This window comes from Notolepis coatsorum (assembly GCF_963971535.1).
Source record: "Notolepis coatsorum genome assembly, chromosome: 14".
Classification (NCBI taxonomy): Eukaryota; Metazoa; Chordata; class Actinopteri; order Aulopiformes; family Paralepididae; genus Notolepis; species Notolepis coatsorum.
In genome coordinates, this window is record NC_140178.1 from 52,645,595 (window position 1) to 52,672,745 (window position 27,151).

At 41.7% G+C, this 27,151-nt stretch overlaps 1 protein-coding gene across 2 annotated transcripts in view; it reads right to left on the reverse strand.

Annotated features, from left to right (window-relative positions):
* glyr1 (glyoxylate reductase 1 homolog (Arabidopsis)) overlaps nt 1-27,151 on the reverse strand; it is a 78,201-nt gene that overhangs the window by 43,461 nt on the left and 7,589 nt on the right. Inside the window, exons 6-11 of one of the 2 annotated variants that reach the window (XM_084329465.1) lie at nt 24,696-24,749; nt 22,518-22,568; nt 16,956-17,026; nt 10,818-10,917; nt 1,683-1,793; nt 512-613 (exon numbers count right to left, since the gene is read on the reverse strand). In XM_084329465.1, coding sequence (XP_084185591.1) covers nt 512-613; nt 1,683-1,793; nt 10,818-10,917; nt 16,956-17,026; nt 22,518-22,568; nt 24,696-24,749 — 489 coding nt within the window. The remainder of the gene's footprint in view (nt 1-511; nt 614-1,682; nt 1,794-10,817; nt 10,918-16,955; nt 17,027-22,517; nt 22,569-24,695; nt 24,750-27,151) is intronic. The other variant, XM_084329466.1, reaches the window with a different exon arrangement.

Consider the following 27,151-nt stretch of genomic DNA (forward strand, 5'->3'; position numbering starts at 1 on the left):
CGTGACTGGAGGCTAGTTCTGCTAGCACACATAGCCTACTGTGTACAGACTGTTTCAAAATGTATTTTAAATTAGAAAGCAAACAAAATAAATGGACAAGAGAAAAAGAAATCTGAATTTGGTCAGTATTGTCATTTGGACAAGCAAAGCCATTACTTTAAGTTGCAGGCAAGAAAGACAAGTCTGTCCACTGTCTCTGGTTTTAAAACTGCCTTGTTGCAGGTAAAAAAAAAAAAAAAAAAAAACGATTTTTCGATTTTTTATTTATTTCGATATTCGATATCGATTATTAAAATATATCGCGATATTTATCGTTATCGTTATATCGCCCAGCCCTAACACGTACCATTACACCCCTAGTGTACAGTGAAGGGTTTACACAGTGAAGTGTAAAACAAGAAGGGCCTTCACAAACGTGAACATTGCGGTTGTGGTGGCCGCCTGCCAACCCCTGCGGTTGGCTCGTCAATAGCGTGGTATTGCAACATTGGGCATATGGCGACAGCCCTACCTGCGAGAGCTCTGTGATGGTCTCTGGGTCGACAGTGGACATCTCTACGTAGCATTTCCCTGGCCTGATGCCCTGTAGCACTCCGCTGGGCCCCAGCACCAACTACACATCCAGAGGTGGGGAGACAAGAGAGATGGAGATCATTTCCCGACCACATAATAACAAGCATCCACACAAACAGGGTTTCCGTTAGAAAATATTGGTGCCGGTCTCCGTGTCCGGCAAGATTTCAATCTGCCGGTCAAATGGGAGAAATTCCGGTCAGAGTTTATTGAGCTTAAAAACAATTGATAGGCAGGCTATATAAAGAATGACATCCTCAAGGCATGTAGATTTATAATATTAAACTTAAAACTAGGCTACTTTTGCGTATACAGTCATTATATTCCAAATAAAATAAGTCCAGAGACTCCGTGCTGCTGCTGACTTTAAATCAAATAGGTGTCTGTGGGCAGTCGGCCCGACATTAATAAACAGCAGTGTGTTATAATCACATTTTTATGAGCTAACGAATTCCGTTATATTGGAAATTTGTATTAATTATATCAAGCGAATAACTGAGAAATTTGGCAGAGAGAGACGGCAACATTATCGTGAAATATAAACGTTGCGTGATGACTATTATATCTCCGCTTCCCAGTCCCAACGAAGAACATACCAGTAGTATGCAACTGCAGAGCCGCAGAGCCAGCGGTGCTCTCATCCCGGTCTGGGGACCGCTCAGCAGCGCCCCCCACCCAACAGCTGAATTGCCAATGGCTGAATTGGAGTATTGCACTGTGCGCGCACAACTGCATCAGCTCTGCGGCTCAGTTGCATGCTTCTCGCAAATCTAGCTCCCGCAAATGAATCTCGACATCGCTTCACCAATAGTCGTTATCAGAACACTACACACATATCATAATAGAACACACATCGTTGTCATTATTAGACCTGCTTGGTGAAGCAACAATGAAACAAATGTAACTATTTTAATACAATTCAAATTGTGCTTAGAGGGAATTATTTTCACCGGACATTATGACCGGAGAGATTAAATATGTCGGACTTCAACAGATTTTGCCGGTCAAAAACCGGTAATTACCGGACAACGGAAACCCTGGACACAACGCCACTGATTGAGCCAGGAGAGCAGGGGTGACCTGGCCCCAGTGTCGGTACTACTACTCACGTCCCGGGCTGCTTTCGGGTCGGAGACGCAGGAGAAGGTGATTTCACACATGGAGACCACCTCAGCGGGGGTCCGGCCTAACCTGGCTCCCTCCTGGACGAACAGGTCACACTGCGACATGCAAGGAAGGAGGAAGACGCCTTTACAATTCAGACCACGAGGAGCATTTGAGCTGCCGATTTCAGACAAACACATTTAGGGAAAAGCTCAATAGTAGCTGGTTTATTAAAGCTACAGAAGGCAATTTTCAAAGAAATTAGCGAGTGAGTTTACCTGCACAGCAGAAATAGAGCAAGCTTTGCACTTTTCAAATCCATGCATGCGCAACAAAAGGTTTTCCATAGGTTTCCCCCTATGTAAAGCGACCTTGGGTCCTCTGAAAGGCGCTATATAAAACGAAGTTATTATTATTATTATAGACTCCCAAAGGACTACTTAGCCAAAAACAACAGCCCCCTGCATCAATAACCAATCAGATGTTTTTGGTCAAATGGTTTTGACCAAAGGTTTTAAAAAGGTACACACAATGTGCAAAACTACCTACTGATCAGAGGCTGGGAAATGTTCTTATTTTCTTTCAATTTGATTTAGCTTAACACTGCTGGTGCCTCTGGGAGTCTGTGGAAAACCATTGTTGCGCGTGCGTGGGCTTGAAAAGTGACGGCCAGGTAAACTCACTCTTACCCATTTCTACAAAGTTGCTTACTGTAGCTTTAACCCATTGAAACCGGGAAACACATGCGTGTATATACAGGCTATATAATGCATTATTAGCAGACATTGTAGGTCTAAAGAGGTTAAGTACACCATCCAATTTATAGAACACGGATGGCATCTATGGCCAAATGAGCAACCAGAGCGTTTTGTGGTAAAATCATCTCAGATGTATCTTTTAAAAATGTTCATTAAATTAATTTAAATTATTTTTAATCAATTCTAATAAAACTGAAAAAATACATTGAGTTATGCGGTAGACTTCAGAATGTGACTACCGGTAGTATTTAACCTCTTAAGCCTGAGCCATATTTTCAGAAGATTCGCCTAAAAGTACATACCCAAGTAAATGGAAGATTGCTCCACTTCTACAAGGATACACATGTGACCAGCCGTGGATAGTAGGGACTTGTTGAGGCAACGTCAAATTATTATTATTATTTTTATTTTTACATATTATGAAAGTACAGATTCATACCTTCAAAATAAGCCATCACTTGAACATTTTGGTGGGATACTTTTCAAGCTACTTCCTATGAATCATGGTGATATCACAAAACGTATTCAGAGAAAATGGCCTTGAAAGTTTCACACTTACAGTGTTAAACAACTACAACCAGGGTTCGAAATTAACGGGGGCTTGGGGCAAAATGCCCTCGAAAATTGACCAAATGCCCTCGAAATTCAGTTAAGGGGGGCAAAAAAAGCCCCCCGACAGTTTACTAATTATATATATAATTATATATATGCTCTACAGTGCGAGCATTTCCCTCGTATTGCCCCTAATAATATGTGTGTGCAAACCGGAAAAATCATTTACTTGCAGTGTGCGAGACAGACGAGTGATTGTGAAGATTACAAAACAGCTCCGCTGTTAATAGTTCAGATTGAAACTGGACTGAAATTCAGTTTTTGGTGGAATGTTTGTTCCAAGGAGGAGGGAGGCGGGGCCCGCTGCGTGTTACAGGCACGAGAGCGCTCTGCTCTCATCAAGCATTACACTGCTATCTTAACGTTAGCAAGCTAAGCATCTGCATAGCGCGACCTGTGTAACGTTAAGTAACTTGTGTTCGGCGGGGAAAGACCATTCCATTTGTAACACAACTCCAAAAGAATAACATCCAAATCCGATCCCGATGCGCATTTCCTTCATTCCACAGCGCTGAGCGCGCAAAGTATTTCATTGATCGATCTGGCCAGAGCCTATACTCACAAACGTTGCGTGTGTGGGGTTTTTCATCAATTTGAAACAAGCCTCTTGACTGTTGGAATTAGGGATGTTAAAAATAAAATATCTAATAATATTATTCAATATTAGACATTCATTGATCCAGAGGCAACCGGTTATTATATCAAGACAACAACACAACTTGCCCTCACTCAGGGACAATAATATTTAATCTATTTAGATAGAGTATGTATGTATTATTTACAGATAATTGAAGGTACCTCAAAACATGAAACCAAGCCATGATGTCACACATCGTGTGCGTGTGTGTGTGTTACTTGAACAATTGTCACTGTGCTCCTAAATTTCTGTGTGCTCCTAAATTTGTATTTAGATTTTATTTATTAACATTTTATTTAGGAGCACATGTGCTCCTTGGGAAAAAGGTTAGCGTAGAGCCCTATATATGGAGACATTAACATTACGTTATCAAACATAGGGACGAAGACTGTAAAAAAACGTGTCAACAATGTTTTATAATCTTTATGTTAATTTTCATTATAAAAATGTTGTGCCCCCGAAATACAAAAAAAAGCCCCCGAAAAGCAATTAAGGGGGGCAAAAAAAGCCCTTGAAAAAAAATGTTAATTTCTAACCCTGACTACAACCCTACCCAGAATGCATTGTATTCCATAGTCCCCTCTCTCTCTTACAGGGTATCTGCAGGTTTAGCCCAGTCAGATTTAAGGCTTTTTAAGACTTTTTTAATGCCACTCAGAATTAAATTTAATACCAATTTCACAATAACAAAATGGCAAAAATCATGCAACGACACCAATTAGTTTAAGTTTAGGGACACGTTGGTCCAAAGATGTTTATTAAAAAATAACTTGGAAACTTACAAATCTTGAACTTAAAGGAGTAACTGGATTGGATGAATTTCAACAAAGGGGTGACCAAACATAAATAGCAAATATAGCTATACAAAATATACCAGGGGCCAAGCAGCAAGTGCAACAGCCACATTTCCGTCAGAACACATACTACCATAGGACTGATACCTGTAAGAACACATGATTATCACCATAGGACTGATACCTGTCAGAACACATAACTATTACCACCCTCCCCAGGGTATCAAAAAAGTCAACCAACAAACTAGATTCTTGTGCCGGATCTCCTCTCTGGTAAACAAGAATACCCTGAAGACTCTAACAGGAGCACTCATTCAAGGGTACTACGACTATGCTTGCACCTCATGGTACCAAAGCACCTCAAAGGCCCTAAAAACAAGATTACAAACATCACAAAACAAACTGGTCAGACTACTGCTTAACCTCACTCCTAAAACCCACTTTACCCCTGCCCACATTCAAAACCGCTCTTAAAGAGCACCTTACGGGAGGCTGCAATTAGAAACTGGGCACCGTAAATGTCCAACGCCCCCCCCCCCCCCCCCCCCCCTAATGTACAGTCTCCTCCCCATCATATGTATATATTTTCTGTTAGGATCTCTGGGTAACAGTACTGTATATTTGCATATGTCACAAATGTAACAGTACAGTTACTATGAATTGAAAATGGGGGACCCTGATGTAAACAAGACGAAAGTCTCTCTGGTCTGCATCCCCTTAACAATTGTGTGTATTGATCTGTTATCTGTTAATAAAGTTTTTCATTTATTCATCCAGTCGTTTTGTTTTTGTGGTTTGGTTGAATGAATGAAAACTTTGTTTAACAGATTGCAGAATGGGTACAATACAGTACGGCTCAATACACACAATTGTTAAGATGATGCAGACCAGAGAAAGACTTTAGTCTTGTTTACATCAGGGTCCCCCATTTTCAATTCATAGTGACATTTATGACACTCAACATACATGACATTTATGGCATAGGGACATACAGGTATATAGTACTGTTACATTTGTGACATAAGATATGCAAATATACAGTACTGTTACCCATAGATCCTAACATACATATGATGGGAGGATACTGTACATTAGGAGGGGGTGGGTGGGAGGAAAAAATACATAGTGGGTGACTCTCATCGAACATAAACACAAACGTGTCCTTGTTTACATCCGTGAATAGATTATTTTCAAGTTAAGACCTCAGCTTCAAGTGTTGGCGTGGAGCCGCATGTTATCCAGACTTCTGTTGGTGCAGATGTTATAGTCCTACCTGAGATGGCGGGGCCGAAAAGAAATTCGAAATAGTAGTTTGCAGGCGCCGTTTTTGCAGAGGTACGCTTAGCGCTGCTCAGCATGTGCGACTCGACTGCTCTTTTTTTGTTGTTGCAGCAGGCCTCGTAATGGTCTTTGACTGGGACCAACCATGGCGCAAACAGTGGATTGTCGAGCCAGTTCTCGTTAAATTGGCACTTTCCCATATTAACGAGTGCAAATGCTAAACTAAACGTAACGTTATCGCTTCCGCTTCGCCTTGCTAACGTTAGCTAGACTCCACTGAAATTGTTCCCGGCCAACATAAGGACCCGTGTTGGTTCCGCCCCATTCCGGTCTGCGTGATGCTACAACGCGGTCAATAAAAACTCCCGACTTTATCTCCCGTTAACCGTACTTCCCCAGATTTCATAATAAAACATGACATGGCATTTTATCTTTCCTTTCTATGGCATTTTTAAGACCTCTGAAAATGGATTTAAGACATTTTAAGACAAACTAAGGCCTTAATTATTGATAAACCAATTTAAGACTTTTTAAGACTTTTTAAGGATCCGCGGACACCCTGTCTTAACACCTTGCTGCGTTCTAGTCAGGCTCTTTTGTTATGTCAATGACTGTCTTGTGGCACTGTAAACACAACACCCATGAAGGAAAAGTCATAAAAGTTTAAAAGTTTATTTAATTTAGTGTGGTAGTGAAAGGTTAACCTTCTGTAGTGTGGTAGTGAAAGAGTTAACCTTCTGTAGTGTGGTAGTGAAAGTGTTAACCTTCTGTATTGTGGTAGTGAAAGTGTTAATCGTATTTAGTGTGGTAGTGAAAGGTTAACCTTCTGTAGTATGGTAGTGGAAGGGTTAACATTATGTAGTGTGGTAGTGAAAAGTTAACCTTCTGTAGTGTGGTAGTAAAATGTTAACCTTCTGTAGTGTGGTAGTGAAAGGTTAACTTTCTGTAGTGTGGTAGTGAAAGTGTTAACCTTCTGTAGTGAAAGTGTTAACCGTATGTAGTGTGGTAGTGAAAGGTTAACCGTATGTAGTGTGGTAGTGAAAGGGTTAACAACTTAACATTATGTAGTGTGGTAGTGAAAAGTGAACCTTCTGTAGTGTGGTAGTGAAAGGTTAACCTTCTGTAGTGTGGTAGTGAAAGTGTTAACCTTATGTAGTGTGGTAGTGAAAGGGTTAACCTTATGTAGTGTGGTAGTGAAAGGGTTAACCTTATGTAGTGTGGTAGTGAAAGGGTTAACCTTATGTAGTGTGGTAGTGAAAGGTTAACCTTCTGTAGTGTGTGTAGTGTGGTAGTGAAAGTGTTAACCTTATGTAGTGTGGTAGTGAAAGGTTAACCTTCTGTAGTGTGGTAGTGAAAGGGTTAACAACTTAACATTATGTAGTGTGGTAGTGAAAAGTGAACCTTCTGTAGTGTGGTAGTGAAAGGTTAACCTTCTGTAGTGTGGTAGTGAAAGTGTTAACCTTATGTAGTGTGGTAGTGAAAGGGTTAACCTTATGTAGTGTGGTAGTGAAAGGGTTAACCTTATGTAGTGTGGTAGTGAAAGGTTAACCTTCTGTAGTGTGTGTAGTGTGGTAGTGAAAGTGTTAACCTTATGTAGTGTGGTAGTGAAAGGGTTAACCGTATGTAGTGTGGTAGTGAAAGGTTAACCTTCTGTAGTGTGGTAGTGAAACAACCTTATGTAGTGTGGTAGTGAAAGTGTTAACCGTATGTAGTGTGGTAGTGAAAAGTGAACCTTCTGTAGTGTGGTAGTGAAAGGTTAACCTTCTGTAGTGTGGTAGTGAAAGTGTTAACCTTATGTAGTGTGGTAGTGAAAGGGTTAACCTTATGTAGTGTGGTAGTGAAAGGGTTAACCTTCTGTAGTGTGGTAGTGAAAGGTTAACCTGTAGTGTGGTAGTGAAAGTGTTAACCTTATGTAGTGTGGTAGTGAAAGGGTTAACCTTCTGTAGTGTGGTAGTGAAAGGTTAACCTTCTGTAGTGTGGTAGTGAAAGTGTTAACCTTATGTAGTGTGGTAGTGAAAGTGTTAACCGTATGTAGTGTGGTAGTGAAATGTTAACTTGTGGGGAAAAGGAACTAAAAATAATTGATGGCAATGAAAACCTGACTTGTAGAGTCTAGAGATGCCATAGAGATGCACATTTCATGCATATAGACTAGTACATGGGTTAGGGTTAGGGTTGGTTTCATGTTTTGAGGTACCTTCAATTATCTGTAATTATTACATGGCGTTTTAACATTCGCCGAAATGCTTGATTGTGATTGGTCAATAGCGCTCGGTTGCCCCTAACAGCGGTGAATTATTTCTCGATAACTTGACCGCTGCCATGGGCAACGCGCAATAATCACCACTGATACGGGTAACAGAGGGCTATTGACCAATCACAATCAAGCATTTAGATCGCAGTCATGAAAGCTAAGCATATGCACAGCTGCACTCATCAGTGCAATCAAGTCCACACACCTGCCCGCTGCCGGCGATGACAGCGCGGAGCCACAGAGCAGAACAACTGCGTCTGCATTTGATCTCGTCTTGTCGATGGTGTAAAATGAATTAGGTATATTGTTAGTAAGTTAGCCATGTAATAAGCGGGATAATGTATAGCTATACTCAGTCATTGTCGCAAAATAATTGACCTTCACTGCGTTTAGAACACCTCGGCGCGGCGCCTCTGTGTTCTAAACTCTGTGTCGGTCAATTTTGCGACAATGACCTCGTAGCTATACATTATCCCTTACTTAATACATACATACATACTGTATCTAAATAGATGAAATAGTATTGTCCCTGAGGGCAAGTTGTGTTGTTGTCTTGATATATCTACGAATAGCCGGTTGCCTCTGGATCAATGAATGTCTAATATTGAATAATATTATTAGCTATTTTTAACATCCCTAATTCCAACAGTCAAGAGGCTTGTTTAAAATTGATACATGAAGGGCGGCTACGTGGCGTAGTGGGCAAGGCGCTCGCCACGAAATGCTGGAGACACTGGGCTCGTCAGTTCGAGCCCAGCGCTCCACATTTGCTTTCAGTTTAGCTGGTCGTCCGTACTAATACACATTGGCCGTATTAGGGGGTGGGAAACTGATGGGTGGGGATCAGGCGTTGTGGACAGCGACTCCTACAGGTCGGTTGGTGCGCCTGCGCAGTAGAATCAGGAAGTGTCGGGGGCAGCGTGAGCCTCCCACGCGTTACTCCTCGCCACTGAGAGATCGAGCTGCTCAGGTGAAAAGATGCGACTGCCGGAGGGGACTTGTGCTATGTATGACTTAGTCCACATCGCAGCCGGCTTGTGGGAGGCAAGAAACAGCGTCCGTGACAGGGGAGGGTTGAATTGGATGATACGAAATTGGGATTGGAGAAAATATAGAAAATGGGAGAAAAGTGGATCAAAAAAAAATTGATACATGAAAAACCCCACACACTCAACAACATCCACCTCAAACACAACAAAAGAACAGAGCATCTCATGAATTTATGTCATGGACTTTATGAACTGTCAGCTGAACTCGCACCAATGTATAGGGAAATAGTCAGACATCCCAGAATTATTTCATAATACAACGTTTCTGAATGGACGTTTGGATTAAAATCATCCCGAAGACAGCATTGGAACGTTTGAGTAGGCTCTGGCCAGAGTATCAATGAAATACGTTGCGAGCTCAGCGCTGTGGAATGAAGGAAATGCGCGTCGGGATCGGATTTGGATGTTATTCTTTGAAGTTGTGTTACAAATGGAACGGTCTTTCCCTGCGGAACACAAGTTACTTAACGTTACACAGGTCGCGCTATGCATGCTTAGCTTGCTAACGTTAAGATAGCAGTGTAACTTAATGTTACACTATGCATGCTTGATGAAAGCAGAGCTCTCTGTCTGTCTGCTTTCGCACCTCTCAAGTACCATGTAATGAACAGCGCTCAGCCTCACACACACCAGACCACACCCCCTCAGAGGCTCTGCTGAGCTCCCCTCGCAAGTGTAGTCTTTTCCCAATGTTTCTGAATACATACCGTCGGACAATCTAACAATAATTAACTCATTTACAAGTTCTATTACATTTTGCAAATAAGGAATAAGATAAAGAAGATTTCAAAGCAGTCAAAAATGCAATATTTCTATTTTGACCCATTATCTGAAATGAGACATTTTCACGATTTCTGAGGAATGTACCCTGCCGCACTAAGTCTGGTTTGGTCACGTCGGGCCACACATGTTTTTGGTATCTAGGGACATCTATGGACATCAGGGAAGGTATTCCCAGTGTCAGAAATGTTGTGTCTGTTACTATGCTTGAGTAAATTGTAATGAACCAAAGGAGAATATAAATTATAATTTATTGAGCTCATTTAGCACCTTCTTGAGACAAAGTGTACAAAAACAAATCTAAGCAAATGAATAAAGGGCAGATGATTTACAGGGCTTCCCCCCTCTTCTATGCTTTTCAGGGCCACTGGAAGCTTGTTCCACTCCAATGCCGCAGAATATTAAAAAGTATTCGTGCCCATTACCGTGTTGAATTTAGGAAGTATAAAATCTGTACTACTCCTTCTAGTAGAATATGTATGATTGTCACAGAAGCGATTGAAGTAATTGGAGAAATATTTAGGACCCTTATTTTGAACTTGTGTGTAAGACCTAATTTGATATGAATTACCCTTTTATTGACCGGAAGCCAGTTTAGTTGCCGAAAGAACGCTGGCCCTAGGTGAGTGCGTGGAGGTAACTTAAGGACTACCCTCAATAATTAATTTTGAGCTGTCTGAAGTTTGTTTTTTATGTCCTGTGGAGTGACACTAGACTAGAGTCTTTACTCTTGGCTACATTTGAAAAAGAAACGCAACATTAATTAATACGGACTGTATTGATCTATTTATGATGTGATATTAATTTCAGCCCCGTACTGGGCCTGTCAGGCTTAAGGAGTTAAGGGAGAGTGGGGTACAGTATGTCACAGTCAGACGCGACGTCATTCAACTGCATTATAACATAATATATATTTAACGCTAGTCTGATTAATGTTTTACAACCCGGCCCGTCGGGAGTAACATTAGGAGTTACCTTTTCTGCCGTGCGGTTCCACACGGTGACCACGTGACCCATCTTTAACAGGTTGGACACAATACCGCTCCCCATCAACCCCAGCCCCAGGAACCCTATCCTGAAGAGGGAAATGAAGACAAAAAAATAAGTAAATAAATAAAAGGCAGGAATGAACCAATACAAATGTTCATTGCACACATTCACAGTTTAAAAGGAACACAACAACATTATGGGAAATGTACTTACCATCTTCTCCAGTCAGACAAGAAGATAGATACCAATTTCCTCTCTGTACGTTCAGTAGAAAGCTATCCAGCTGCAAGCTAGCCCAGCACAAATGAATGGAAGCAGATGCAAACCACTAGCCTATCTTAAAACTCGGGTGTTTTTGGCCAACAGCTAGGAATTGCTGAAGAATTTGGTATCCATCCTCTTGTCTGACTCTGGAGAAGACGGTAAGCACATTTCCCATAATGTTGGCGAGGAGAATGAGACCAACGTCAGACCACAACAGGTACAATTCAAATAATAAAATCAAGTCCAGAAATGTTTTGAGTCTTGGCACTGCACGTTTCTCAGAGGTCAACTTACTAGTTTCACATTGTTTGTGAAAAGCAGTGCGTTTTACATAAATTATTTTATTGATGCTAGCCAATATCCTGGTTATGGTCTTAAGACAGGATATGGTGGTTATATGCATTTTCATAATGGTACCAATATGCCCATAGGCACAAGTCAACGGAATGTTTCTAGTATTTTCATGGAAACTGAACTCACACACAGGCCACAAAACCAAACAGTAAACAAGACAGGGTTAGTTACATGGCTTAGTCTAATCTCAGTACGTATATCACAGTGATGATATTCAGTGTTCTCAGTCCAATATCAGTATATCCCAAATATGATATTCAGCATTCTCAGTCGAATATCAGTATATCCGAAATATGATATTCAGTGTAAATGACCCTCTAGGTAGCGTCATTAATTTTGTGTGCAATAGGGAACTTTTATTTTGAAGCACCGCCAAACCGGAAGCAGCTACCGCGAGCATGAGCTCAGCTTGACGGATAAAATGAAGGTTTAGGTTACGTTAAAAGGAAAGAGAGATCTCCGTGAATATCTTCGTTATGCTTTTGTTATTTGGGAATTGTTTACAAGGTAACTGCTGTGCACTTTCTATGGTTTTAATATTTGGTTTGAACTCACTTTTGTTTGTGTTTTTGACAACCTAAAGTTATTCCTGTTACTGTGGAATACGTTGTTTTCTTGCTAGCTTGATCATTGCAAATTGCTAGCTTGCCTACACATTTAATAAGGTCCAGAGTACCAGCATTTTAAGAGTTTTGTTTGCTTATAGATCCGGAAAGAAGACTTTCATGTGGTTTATGGTTAAGCCCCCTGTTGGAGAGAGGACAAGGTACTCAAATTGTCGTATTTAGTGATATGGGCTGTTTATTTTATATTTGTATTCATTTATGTATTTGGCTATGTCACTGTTATTGGAAGCCATTTGTGTCAAGTGTTATGTTAGCTTTATTGAACAATGTGAATGTGGCACTTATGTATATCTAATGTATATCTGTATATATATAATGTATATATCTGAGTATCTTTTCTTTGTCTCTTTGTCTTTTCACTTCAGTACTTACGTTGTGAACTGAAAATAAACATTCATGAAACACCAGTAAAGGAGTCCATCCATCACTCTCCCAGGGATGCTACATTCAGCATTCTCAGCCTAATATCTGTAGTGGTGATATTCAGCATTCTCAGTCTAATATATATCAGTAGTGGTGATATTCAGCATTCTCAGTCCAATATCAGTATATCCCAGTGGTGATATTCAGCATTCTCAGTCTTATATCAGTATATCCCAGTGGTGATATTCAGCATTCTCGGTCTAATATCAGTTTATCCCAGTGATGATATTCAGTGTTTTCAGTTGGGATATGAGCTCAGCTATTGTAAACAGAATGTAATTTACATGCTTCATCTCATTGATGGAATACACCAATATTAATGTGCACATAAAACGCACCCAGTGTCAGTTGTCCTGTGGTTTCCTGTGGGACTCTAGAACTAGGGCTGGGCGATATGGCCTAAATATGATATCACGATATTTTCTGACCTTTCGGCGATACACGATACGCATCACGATGTTTTTCTTTTTTTCCCCAAACAATTCATTATGAGGCTTACCAAGACAGTATTTGAGTTTGCAAGCTAACATTAAAGACAAAATAAAATACCCATGCATTTAGCATTTTTATATTATATATTAGATTTAGATTATTGGATTATTAGATTATATATTGCATATATTTAGCAATGAGATATTATATGATTTAGATATGAAATATGATGAATTGAAAATGGGGGACCCTGATGTAAACAAGACGAAAGTCTTTCTCTGGTCTGCATCCTCCAGTCCACTGTTGATGTATTGAGCTGTACTGTATTGTACCCATGCTGCAATCTGTTAATAACATTTTCATTCATTCAGACGGCAAACAGAATCATTTTGATTGACAGTCGCGTCTGCCAATTACGTCACACCGCTTGCACCCGCCCTGCTGTTCTTAGCACCAATCGGCAAGCGCGTATTAATTTTTTACTTCCGCCATTGGAGAGCTCAATGACAACAACAATAGCTCCCCGCGGCCGACGTTTAGCTTTTAGCTCCGCAGGAAGACTAAACGACTGGAGGCATAATGATTTTACTGCAACGGATGTTATAATAAAAGCCTTAGTTTCCATACATCTGTCTGATTGAAAACTTTATTAACAGACCGCAGAATGGGCACAACTGAGTCAGCACGGGCTGAGATATGAACGACTAATGCTTGCTATATCTAGGTCGACCTCGGACGTTGCTATGTAAATACGCTGATGTTATTGAACATGTAACTATATAACGTTAATGCCACAAAACGAATGCCTTTGTTATCATAAGTAGTAACTTTGATGCAGTAGTGTGTGTGTGGGGGCGGCGTTGGTCAAAAGTTTCAACGTGTGGACCAGATTGACGCGACACAATCCTCTTGGGCAAAACATCACGATATCCACGATACGTTTAAAAAGTGTATCGTTAATGAACTGTACCCGATATTTATATAATAGTCATATCGCCCAGCCCTATCTAGAACTGTGAAAAAATGTACCCTTTATCAGTGGGTGTGCTGCTGAATGTACCTTTTATCAGTGGGTGTGATGCTGAATGTACCTTTTATCAGTGGGCGTGATGTTGAATGTACCTTTTATCAGTGGGCATGATGCTGAATGTACCTTTTATCAGTGGGTGTGATGCTGAATGTACCTTTTATCAGTGGGCGTGATGTTGAATGTATCTTTTATTCTTTTATCAGTGGGCATGATGCTGAATGTAACTTATCAGTGGGTGTGATGCTAAATGTACCTTTTATCAGTGGGCGTGATGTTGAATGTATCTTTTATCAGTGGGCATGATGCTGAATGTAACTTTTATCAGTGGGCGTGATGTTGAATGTATCTTTTAACAGTGGGCATGATGCTGAATGTAACTTTTATCAGTGGGTGTGATGCTGAATGTATCTTTTCTTTTTTTATCCACTTTTTCTCCCATTTTCCATATTTTCTCCCATCCCAATTTCGTATCATCCAATTCAACCCTCCCCTGTCACGAACGCTGTTTCTTGCCTCCCACAAGCCGGCTGCAATGTGGACTAAGTCATACATAGCACAAGTCCCATCCAGTACTTGAGGTAACAGCAGTCGCATCTTTTCACCTGCGCAGCTCGATCTCTCAGTGGCGAGGAGTAACGCGTGGGAGGCTCACGCTGCCCCCGACACTTCCTGATTCTACTGCGCAGGCGCACCAACGGACCTGTAGGAGTCGCTGTCCACCGCGCCCGATCCCCACCCATCAGTTTCCCACCCCCTAATACGGCCAATGTGTATTAGTATGAACGACCAGCTAAACTGAAAGCAATGTGGAGCGCTGGGCTCGAACAGGCGAGCCCAGCATCTCCGCATTCGTGGCGAGCGCCTTGCCCACTACGCCACGTAGCCGCCAGCTGAATGTATCTTTTATCAGTGGGTGTGATGCTGAATGTACCTTTTATCAGTGGGCGTGATGTTGAATGTATTTTTTATCAGTGGGTGTGATGCTGAATGTACCTTTTATCAGTGGGCGTGATGTTGAATGTATCTTTTATCAGTGGGCGTGATGTTGAATGTATCTTTTATCAGTGGGTGTGATGCTGAATGTACCTTTTATCAGTGGGCGTGATGTTGAATGTATCTTTTATCAGTGGGCGTGATGCTGAATGTACCTTTTATCAGTGGGCGTGATGTTGAATGTATCTTTTATCAGTGGGCGTGATGTTGAATGTATCTTTTATCAGTGGGTGTGATGCTGAATGTACCTTTTATCAGTGGGCGTGATGTTGAATGTATCTTTTATCAGTGGGCGTGATGTTGAATGTAGCTTTTATCAGTGGGCGTGATGTTGAATGTAACTTTTATCAGTGGGCGTGATGTTGAATGTATCTTTTATCAGTGGGCATGATGCTGAATGTACCTTTTATCAGTGGGCGTGATGTTGAATGTATCTTTTATCAGTGGGCATGATACTGAATGTAATTTTTATCAGTGGGTGTGATGCTGAATGTACCTTTTATCTGTGGGCATGATGCTGAATGTGCCCTTTATTATCTGTGGGTGTGATGCTGAATGTGCCTTTTATCTGTGGGTGTGATGCTGAATGTACCTTTTATCAGTGGGCATGATGCTAAATGTACCTTTTATCAGTGGGTGTGATGCTGAATGTACCTTTTATCAGTGGGTGTGATGCTTAATGTACCTTTTATCTGAGGGTTTGACGCTGAATGTACCTTTTATCAGTGGGCGTGATGCTGAATGTATCTTTAATCAGTGGGCGTGATGCTGAATGTACCTTTTATCAGTGGGCGTGATGCTGAATGTACCTTTTATCAGTGGGCGTGAAGTTGAATGTACCTTTTATCAGTGGGCGTGATGTTGAATGTAACTTTTATCAGTGGGCGTGATGTTGAATGTATCTTTTATCAGTGGGCATGATGCTGAATGTAACTTTTATCAGTGGGCGTGATGTTGAATGTATCTTTCTTTTTTTTTATCCACTTTTTCTCCCATTTTTCTATATTTTCTCCCATCCCAATTTCGTATCATCCAATTCAACCCTCCCCTGTCACGAACGCTGTTTCTTGCCTCCCACAAGCCGGCTGCAATGTGGACTAAGTCATACATAGCACAAGTCCCCTCCGGTACTTGAGGTAACAGCAGTCGCATCTTTTCACCTGCGCAGCTCGATCTCTCAGTGTCGAGGAGTAACGCGTGGGAGGCTCACGCTGCCCCCGACACTTCCTGATTCTACTGCGCAGGCGCACCAACCGACTTGTAGGAGTCGCTTGTTCACAACGCCCGATCCCCACCCTTCAGTTTCCCTCCCCGTAATACGGCCAATGTGTATTACTGCGGACGACCAGCTAAACTGAAAACAATGTGGAGAGCTGGATTCGAACACGCGAATCCTAGCGTCTCCACACTGGTGGCGAGTGCCTTGCCCACTACACCACCTAGCCGCCTGTTGAATGTATCTTTCATCAGTGGGCATGATGCTGAATGTAACTTTTATCAGTGGGTGTGATGCTGAATGTACCTTTTATCTGTGGGCATGATGCTGAATGTATCTTTTATCAGTGGGTGTGATGCTGAATGTACCTTTTATCAGTGGGTGTGATGTTGAATGTAACTTTTATCAGTGGGTGTGATGCTGAATGTACCTTTTATCTGTGGGCATGATGCTGAATGTGCCCTTTATTATCTGTGGGTGTGATGCTAAATGTAGCTTTTATCTGTGGGTGTGATGCTGAATGTACCTTTTATCAGTGGGTGTGATGCTAAATGTACCTTTTATCTGTGGGTGTGATGCTAAATGTACCTTTTATCTGTGGGTGTGATGCTAAATGTACCTTTTATCTGTGGGTGTGATGCTGAATGTACCTTTTATCTGTGGGTGTGATGCTAAATGTACCTTTTATCTGTGGGTGTGATGCTGAATGTACCTTTTATTAGTGGGTGTGATGCTGAATGTACCTTTTATCTGTGGGCGATCTGTGGAGGTGATGCTCAATGTACCTTTTATCTGTGGGTGTGATGCTGCCGTTGATGGCTGTGCTGTCTGCTGCTTGGATAGTCGACCCTGTGTCCTGCACCAAAACAAACACAACACTGCTATTTCTGTGTACACCTCACAAGGACAACAACACACAGGGCCGGACAACAACACACAGGGCTGGGCAACAACACACAGGGCCAGGCGATGAGGCAGAAGAAAATACCACGACATCCAGAGGACCCTTTTCTGATGATATACATCATGATTAGGGATGTAACGGTAGGACATCCGACAGTAGTACGGTATCTACCAAAATACAGCGGTATACAGCATTTCACTGTATTAACCACCCCTCCTTTTAATTAAACCTACTATGGCCCATTGAAAAAACAAACAAGTATTTTGCTTTGAAGAATTTATTGAATTGAAACATGTGTGCGTGCCTATGCATGTGTACGTGGTGTTGGACCGATCATCATGTTGGCCCGCTCATGGCAAATTAACATTCTCAAATAAACGTCCATACATTTCAAAACACACAAAAAAACATTGGAGTGAATGGACATACATGCATCCGCACCCCTGCAGGCATCGTAAGTCGACCAAATGCGGCGGGGAAGTGAATAAGGCGAAGTAAGTCGACGTGCAACCTCTTAAGGCCGAGATTTATTTCATGTCACAAATAGATCAATACAGTCGGTATTAACCGATTCGCGGCCAACCACGTATATATAAACGTGATTGGGAGCCAGCGCTTGACGGCCAACCACGTATATATACGTGGTAAACTCGGTTTTGCTTTTATTCCATTTTAATATCCTACTCAATGTCACAGAGCTGTATATTGGCTGGAAAAGGCATATCGGGACTCCGAAAGTGCAGTACTGGCCAGATCCTGGTATTGGCGCTGTCTCGAGAATGCAGTTTCTCCTGTTGCAGACCGGGTAGGGGTGGGCGATATATCTAGTATACTCGATGTATCGCGGATTGTTCTACCCGAAATGTAGTACTGTACTATATCGCAAACATCGAGTATTAGTTTATATGGCGCCGCCCGCGGCCGAGAGACACTCGCAGTGCTTTCCTCGAGAAGGGACGGCGGAGCTATAGGCTAATGTTAGTGTACTGGTCCCGAGTGTAGCAGGGACGGCGGAGCTATAGGCTAACGTTAGTGTAGTCAGGGCTGTACAGTGCGATATAATGTTGCGGTTGTAATTTCATTAGACAGACCAGCGCGGACCTTTAATAACATGCAATTTAATTGACACGAGCAATGAGCTAACGGTAGCTGCTAACCAAGGTAACCATTAGGATTATGCTAAGCTAACTAGCGATAGCTGCTAACCCTGGAAAACGGTCAAAGCAGACTCCACAAGACTAGTTCCATTCGTGAGGAAAGGGGTGGGTTATATTGACAACGTTTGACAACAGAAGTTTAAACATAACTTCATATTTATTGGTTATTCGTTTCTGTATATCATCCAATTTCCATCTCCGTGTGTCTCCATCTCCATCTCTTCCTGTTTACATTAGAGTGTGACGTCATCACCTACGGCAGCTTAGACCAGTGGTTCCCAAAGTCGGGGTCGCGACCCAAAGGTGGGCCGCGAGATGATTTCCCAAAAAAAAAAAAAAATTAATTTTTTTTGTCAGGCCACTGAACTTAGAAGCAGGCCAGGACAGTGTTTCTAGTTGTATTCTAAAATTCTATTCTAGTGTATTCTAAAATGTGACTATATGGTTTTATATTAACTTAATAAATAAACAAAAACGAAAAATCTACTTATTTCAACGAACATTTCAAACTAAATAACAGATTATGCACATAAAACGCTGAAAACAACCGAAACAACAATAGTATTTTAACACTTTGGGTGCCGGGAGCCGTCTTTAGACGTCTTTGCTGGCCATACTAAAGTTGCCGGGGGACGCTGTACGTCGTCTTTATATCAATATTTCAAAAATCTGCGATCGGATTCATAATGTCCCTCCGCTGGCCTGAGATCCACCAGCAGGACCCACTGAGCTCTCTGGCGGTTCAGGAGCGCCATCTGGTGGCCGATCGGCGCAAGCGCTTAACAGGAAGCGCACTAGAGGTTTTGCTAGACGTCCGTATTGCTTCCGGCCACTCGGTACATGTCCCGTGACTCTAGCTCGTCACTCTACATAGCGATCGATTGCCAATAACTCGATAAACAACATGATTTGGACGTATATACCATTATACAAGCTGGAGATGGACCGGGTAATAATATATCCCATAATGATAAAATTTCTACTCGACGATGATCGCCCAACGGCGCGCGGAGACTGGGGTGAGTTTCAGCGTGTAACGTTACCGTCTTCGATAATAACTGATATTATCAACATTTGACCCACATTAGATGATTGGTATAACGCTGCCCACGGAATTATAAACGCCCCCTCGCCCATCCGGTCAACATCAGATGACGTGTAGTAACTTCTAGAAGTACGTCTAGTTGGAATTTTTTATATCGCGCTGATTGCCATCAAACTGTATTTCATCATAAATATAATGCATTTGGGGCTATATATCACGTTCTGGAGAAAGCTGCAGAAAGAGATGAAAACATACTTATACATTAGACCATACTTTACTATGAATATGTGAATGAAAAAGTTTAACGTTGCTACACAATGAACAATACATATAGGACTTTGAATGGGCCCTAATAATGGCAATGTAGCAATAGAATTTAAAAAGTTATAGCCCTGCAAAGAAGGGGACTTTCTCCATAAACAAATAGCGCTGGCAATCTATGGTATATCATTAATTTAACCTTAGGCAACCAAAGTGTTAATGAGGCTATTATTATTATCATTATTATTTTGCAACAATTTAGCCCTCTCATAAATAGCACATATAAATGAATAACTAACTTGAACTAACTTAATAGGATTGAAGTGATATTTGGCACAAAAAAAAAAAAAACTGACGATGTGCATTGGGTCTCTGACGCCTTATTTTCTGGGTCCTGGCCTGAAAAGTTTGGGAACCCCTGGCTTAGACGATCAAAACGTGAACCTAGAACAAAACCCGAGGGGGGGGGGGGGGGGGGCTGGCTCTCTTGTTCATTCTCGCCCCCTCTCTCTCTCTCGCTCTCTCTCTACATTCAATGATTTAAAGTAGCCAAACGTTACAGACAGTATAAATACTAACTGGATAGTTGATGATATAAACATTTAATTTCATTATCTGAAATATTCTAAAATCATTAAGTCTGCTATAAGCCATTATACCTTTGTGTGCGATTATTATTTTCTCACAGTAGTGTGTGTGTATGTATATATATATATATATATATTAGGGATGTCCGATATTATCGGCCGACCGATATTATCGGCCGATATCGGCAGTAAAATGTGATATCGGAAAATATCGGTATCGGTTTAAAAAAAATAAAAAACAATAACAATATTTGTTATATATATATCCAGTGAAATTATTAGTTACCTGAAATTATTCAGTTTTTTGGACGGGGAAACCCTGCATATATCGGTATCGGTTGATATCGGTTGATGTCGGTATCGGAAATTAAGAGTTGGACAATATCGGAATATCGGTATCGGTAAAAAAGCCAATATCGAGCATCCCTAATATATATATATATGTGTGTGTGTTTGGCTAAAGTGGATAGAAAACACAGTACTGTGTAAAAGTCTTAGGCACCCAAGAGTTTTAATATAAATTGTCTTAGATGTAAATAATTTTTTTTATTAGTGTCAGTAGACTACTCTTAGTACATTTTCATTAAATAATTTTTTAAAGCATCTTCATGGTTTAATAATGCAAACATATGTTGCAGGGACTTATTATAATCATCATATTGGCGTGACTGTATGCATCAAAGGGTTAAATCAAGCATTTTTAAGTGCTTTAGAGGAAATGTCAAAATATCGCGATATATATCGTGTATCGCGATATGGCCAAAGAATTTCGCGATATCATTTAGAGGCCATATCGCCCAGCCCTAAGACCGGGTGTCACTTTTTTTCCGCTCCGGGTTAGCTTTTCTGTTAGCCTAAAGCTATGGCTTCACCAGATCGCCTGGAATACTTTTTGCGACGCCGAATTCAGTATGCAGCCAATGGACATATCGATCTACCAGATGGCGATCAAATAACTGGGAAATTCTTTTTGGAATCCAACCGGCCACAGGTAAGAGCGATTTGACGTCAATTTCAGTCTGATCGGGCCTTGTTCTCATAGCCATCCACCCGGTCAGCGTATGATGTTGCAATAACGAATGCCGTTATTGGTAATCAATCATCAGAAACGACATCCCCCCATCCCCCCCCCCTTCCATGCATTCATGGTGGACCATGATACCGATAATATGAATTTTGAGTTTTAGCTCTAGCTTGTGTATAGCCGAAACGCCATTCGATTTAACGTTATTAGCTTAGCGTCCTATATCTCGCCTTCCAGGAAATACCCCAGAACATTGCGGTATATAGTTCATATTCACAACGCTATAAAATGGGAACGTATTGATGAAAAAATTCTTTATTTAAGGCATATTGAAGGGACGGTTTATAGTGTCAATTGACAATGACAATGGACTGATAGCAATAATATAAAGTATAGATTTAGCTCTACAAACAGCCTCACGCACAATGAAAGGTTGTCATGATAAGCTGGCCTTATAGAGTGAGATTAGACGGATCCCAGTGGCCGCGAAAGTGTTAATGCCCTTGTTTTTATGTTGAAACTTGTTGTGTGCCGTGTTGGTCAGGACTCCCTGGAAGAAGAGATCTTGTATCTCAATGGGACATTCCTGGATAAATAAAATTTGTTTTTTCCTTTCCGTGAACGTCTAGGAAAATAACGCGTCTCAATCCAGTAAAAAAAAATACGGAGCTATGGACATTAACTGTACTTAAAGTAGATTTCATTCAGTCTAAATCCAGATTTAACTCCGCCATTGGAAAGAGGCGATTTGGGCCGATCCATAGATGCATGACTTGGCCATAATAAGGTAATTTATAGGCGCGATATTCTATATTCATATTTCATATTGAATGTGTCCGGATGGCAAAATTCAGTACTGCATCTACAAAAACCCTGGTAAATCATCTGCCCTTTGTTTATTTGCTTAGATATTTAGTACACTTGATCTCAAGAAGGTGCTGAATTTTTCACTTTGTGAAATGATAAATGTTATATCATTACATATATGAAATATGTTAGCAAAGATGGGGGGAAAAAACGAATAATAACTTATATTCTCCTTTGGTTCATTACAACTTACTCAAGCATAGTAACAGACAATATTTCTGACACTGGGAATACATTCCCTGAGGTCCATAGATGTCCCTAGATACCAAGAACATGCAAATTGACCTTGTAGAAGTGGGGCAATCTTACATTTACTTGGGTATGTACTTTTAGGCGAATTTTCTGAAAATATGGCTAGGGCTTAACAGGTTAAAGTGTATAATATGAAAGTCTCTTATGAAAGCAACCATGGTTGGTTCATTATTAATTAATGAATTATTAAGCCACTTCTGCTGTTAACAGGCAGAAAATAAAGCTCTCGACAGTGGGCGGGTTACTTTACCTCTTCAACGATCTTCAGGCGCTTGCTAATGGGCTCCATTGACGAGGCAGGCTGCAGGGAGAGAAAGGGTTAACACTACAGCATTCAGTTTGCACACAAAACACCTTCTCTTCCAAACCAACACCACACAGACACACAGGAGAAACCAGACCACAAGTCATTGGCTAGACCAGTGTGGGTTAGCATTATAGCATGCTCCAACTCCGCCATTTCACACTGGCCAGCACTGTGACACTCTGAATAGAGCTGAAGCTAATCATGTTGGACTGTGAAATAAATCAAATGTGTGATGAACCCATCATTTGATTTCACCGAAGTGCAGTGAATAATTGGCTTACAAATGGAATTGTACAAAGGGACATTGGGTTTAGGATTTCATTGTGCTAGTGCTCAGTAAGGACTGAGGCTGTGATAACATGACTGCACCAAGTGTGTGTCAATGTGGTGCAGGGGGGGGGGGGTTAGGAACTGAACAAAGTATTTATCAGTCTAGACACATGCTTCTGCAGTTTAACGGTTATAGTTTCACATTGAGGTGGCGAGTGTGTGAGTGTGCGTGCACGTGTGTGTGTGTGTATGTTTACACACGCATTGAGTGTCTAAATTAAGGCAATGCCTTATAGCACCAAGAGTGCATGCAATTGCCTCGGGGGAAATTCAGCTCTAATTGTGTGTCTTTGGCATTAGGTCTCCTGTTTGCTTCAACCAGCGGGCTGGCAATGCTGTTGAGCAGGGATAGCAAGGGCTTCAGGGAATACATGCAAGGAAAGGAAAGCAAGATAACAAGACTACAGGGCTACATGGAAATACGCCGACTGATTAGACCTATGCTCAAGACGTAAATGGGAACATGGCAGTGAAAAGTGTCATTTAAAAAACACCACTACATAGACTACCAAAAGAAACGTGACTAGAATTTAAACACCACTACATAGACTACCAAAGGAAACATGACTAGAATAGAATGGGGAAGTGAAATTTAAAGATCCAGTACAATGATGTTTTAATTCAGTCACAAATAATTCAGTCACAAATCATTTGATTTGTTATAACCGTTTTAAGTCACCCTCTCCGAGCACAGCCAACTCTCAGTAGGCTGAGGGGGCGTGGCCTTCTGTTCACTACACACTATAGAGATGCTCAACTCTCAGTAGGCTGAGGGGGCGTGGCCTTCTGTTCACTACACACTATAGAGATGCTCAACTCTCAGTAGGTGGAGGGGGCGTGGCCTTCTGTTCACTACACACTATAGATGCTCAACTCTCAGTAGGCTGAGGGGCGTGGCCTTCTGTTCACTACACACTATAGATGCTTAACCTCGTTCCCAGCTTTATATCTCGAGAGATAAAGCCTGGTAAAGCACTACGGCCGAAAGTGGGAATCGGTAGGAAGTCCCGCCCCTGAAATCACGACAGGTGCTCGTGAAAATGCACTCTCCCCAGAAACAACCTCGTTATCGCCTCCCTCGAGATGTACGAGCGTCTGCTTGTTGTTTGTTTCCCTGGGGACTATAAACAGATCAGGGGGTTTCCGGAAACCGGAAAGCCTGTAGCCGGTATTTCTGTATTTCCGATTAACACTTTAGGAGGCATAGCTTTACCAGCCTAATAGATGCTCCACTCTAAGTAGGCTGAGGGGGCGTGGCCTTCAGTTCACTACACACTATAGATGCTGAACTCTCAGTAGGCTGAGGGGGCGTGGTCTTCTGTTCACTACACACTATAGATGCTGAACTCTCAGTAGATTGAGGGGGCGTGGCCTTCTGTTCACTACACAGTATATAGATGCTTGATACCAGGACAAGGTTACACCACTCAGCTAGCTGTGACTGATGGGCCAATCAGAGTATCCAGAGTATATAATGTAATATCTTCAAGGAAGCAGATTGGATATCTGAAATGGCTTGATTTTGTTGATATCGAGGGGGAGAGAGATCAAAGAGCTTTAGTCATCATTGTCAAAACAACAACAACAGTTCTAACATTTTGGGTAATTTTACATTTACATACCTTCTGTTAAAAAATGCAATGAGATTTTTTTTTAAAACACGCTTTTTCATTGTACTGAATCTTGAAACAATTTGAAAAACCACTCAAGTGTAAAGCAACGCTCCCACCCAATAAACTAAATGGAACAGAGGGTGCAAAGGGGGGGGGGGAAGCAGACGTTCCGTCTTACCTTCTCAGACTGGCTGAGCAGGAAGTGATGGAAATGTGGGTCATCCTTTACCGGCTATAATGGAAGAAGAATTCAATTGGAAACTATTCTCTGAGGAGACTCGTTGACCTAATAAGAGTAACAACGTTCCTAAATGTGCAGACATCCTCTACAAGTCAGTCAGCTTTGAAAAGAGGCCCCAATTAGAATTGAGAAAGGAAAGAGAAAGCATTGGCTAGGCCCCCCCCCCCCTCCCCCCACACACACACACACACTTTTGAAATACATATTCCAAAACGTTATGTAATGACGTGGCGTTATGGCGTTACTTCATGGTGCATCTTCCTGCTCTTCCGCCCTCCTTGAGAAATGCATGGCCTTCAATTTAAAGTGTAAAAGTGGTCATCAACCCTGGCTTCCCATTCCAGTTGGACACTTAGAACACAACCATGGAAACCAATTAACTCACTGGTCAATTAGGTGATTCACATGTTTTTACAGGGTTCCTGCAGTTCAATTTAAGACCTTTTTAAGACGATAGAATTTAATACCTCAAAAAGAATAGTAGTACTAGAGCACACGGATCATCTTAGGAAAAATATTGATATATATCAAATATCAATCTTCAGAGTGATTTCTTTGCACCCTATTCAATATTTTCCAGACCTCATCTGAACAGGTTTAGCGTGTGAATGTGAACTCTGTCTCTCTAAGAATTGAATACATATGGGCGGCTGGGTAGCGCAGCGGACTAAGTGTCTGTCTACCACCACAGAGCCAGTGGGATCGAATCCGGCTGTGGTGCCTCCGGCTTGGCCGACCGTCCATACTAACACAATTGGCAGTGTTAGCGGGTGGGAAGCCGGCGTGGGTGGGTCCTGGTCGTTGTAAACAGCGACTCCTACAGTTCAATCGGGGCGCCTGCCCAGCAAGGGAAGGATCTGGGAGAGGTAGTGTGACCTTCCACACGTTACACTCTCCCAGTGAGAGTCCTCGCTGCCAGGTGAAAAGAAGCGGTGGGCTGGCTACACATGTGTCGGAGGAAGCATGTGATAGTCTCCGCCCTCCCAGACCGACGGTAGGGGGTAGAGTGCGCAACGACCAGTAAGGGGATTGGGAATTGGCATAGCAACCAACATTGGGATGGGAGAAAAACGGAAAAAGAAGGGGGGAAAAGATAATTAAAAAATTTAATTGAATACCTATTTCGCGGCCACTGGCAAAAATGTATGAAGGAAAATTACTTAAAGAAATAATTCCATATAAATTGTCATTATGTTTTAGGACGGAGTCAGTTAAGTCCTTCGGGGGGAGGGGGGGAGAGAAAGAGACATTCACCTTCCAGTTCAAAAGGGGCGAGGGAGTTTGGAGACCTATGTGTTTTAGGTATGGCAGGGAACGTTTCTCCTTGGGCTTTTGAGGACCACCGGGAACTACAAATCAGGGCCTGGCAACTAATTTAATTACAATCTTTGTTTAACTTCCCACGACCATGAAATCAAGATAAACCGATGATGCCGTGTTGCTCTCATTTAGTCTTGTTGTAAATGCAGCACACCCTTCCTTCACAATGGAACAGTAGTTTCAGCTCGTGTTGAGGGGGAGGAGGGAGCCAAAGAAACGTCTATGGTAACTTGTAATGATAGAAAAGCAACCTTTTGGTCGAGAAGAAAGGTAAAACTAATTCAGTCGTCATATGATGTTCTCAAATCAATGAGTAGTGTTTAATAATCATGATTTCAATATAAATCAAAATAATTGTGATTATGATCTTTGCATAATCGAGCAACCCTACTACAAATCCATTCCCCAGAAGAAGGAAAAAGGGGCAGTTTTTATTTGTGAAATGTGAAAGAAAATGTTGTTGCGTTTAGCTTCTTATCTGCCCCATCAAAAAGGGATCTGGAAGGTTCAGTTGAAAGACTAAAGGGCTCTACATGTTCGGGCGACTGCGACACAACATCGACAACGCAACAATGTTGCAGACACTGCCTTTATACTTCTGCAACATATGCAACATTGTACAAATACATGTAAAATTTGTACAAAATAAACGTCTTTCCGGTGTTTTAGACGTCGCTCTTTTATTTTTAAACCCCCCCCCGACCGGAAGTATTATTGCTACTATCGCTAGCGGCTTGTGTCGTCTGGTTCAGTGTTTTTTAGCTGACGCTAAATACAAATGTTGAGATTGTTGGTGAACAACTAACTTTAGGTTAGTTTTAACGTTAGCTAGCAGCAGGGATGGACGCCGTTGTGCAAATGCAGGCAGCTACAGGTACTCGAGGAAGAGCTGCTGATTTTAATCGGCAGGAGAGAGAGAGCTCGTCAACGCTGCATATCCCTGTGGCTGTGGTGTGGTCGTAGGCACGAAAATGCAGCTCAAAACTACCTGTTGTATTAAATTAATTGATTGCCGTTTAACTTGTCCCCGTGTCCAGTCCTTTTGATTATCCCCACCCGTTCATTGTAAACAA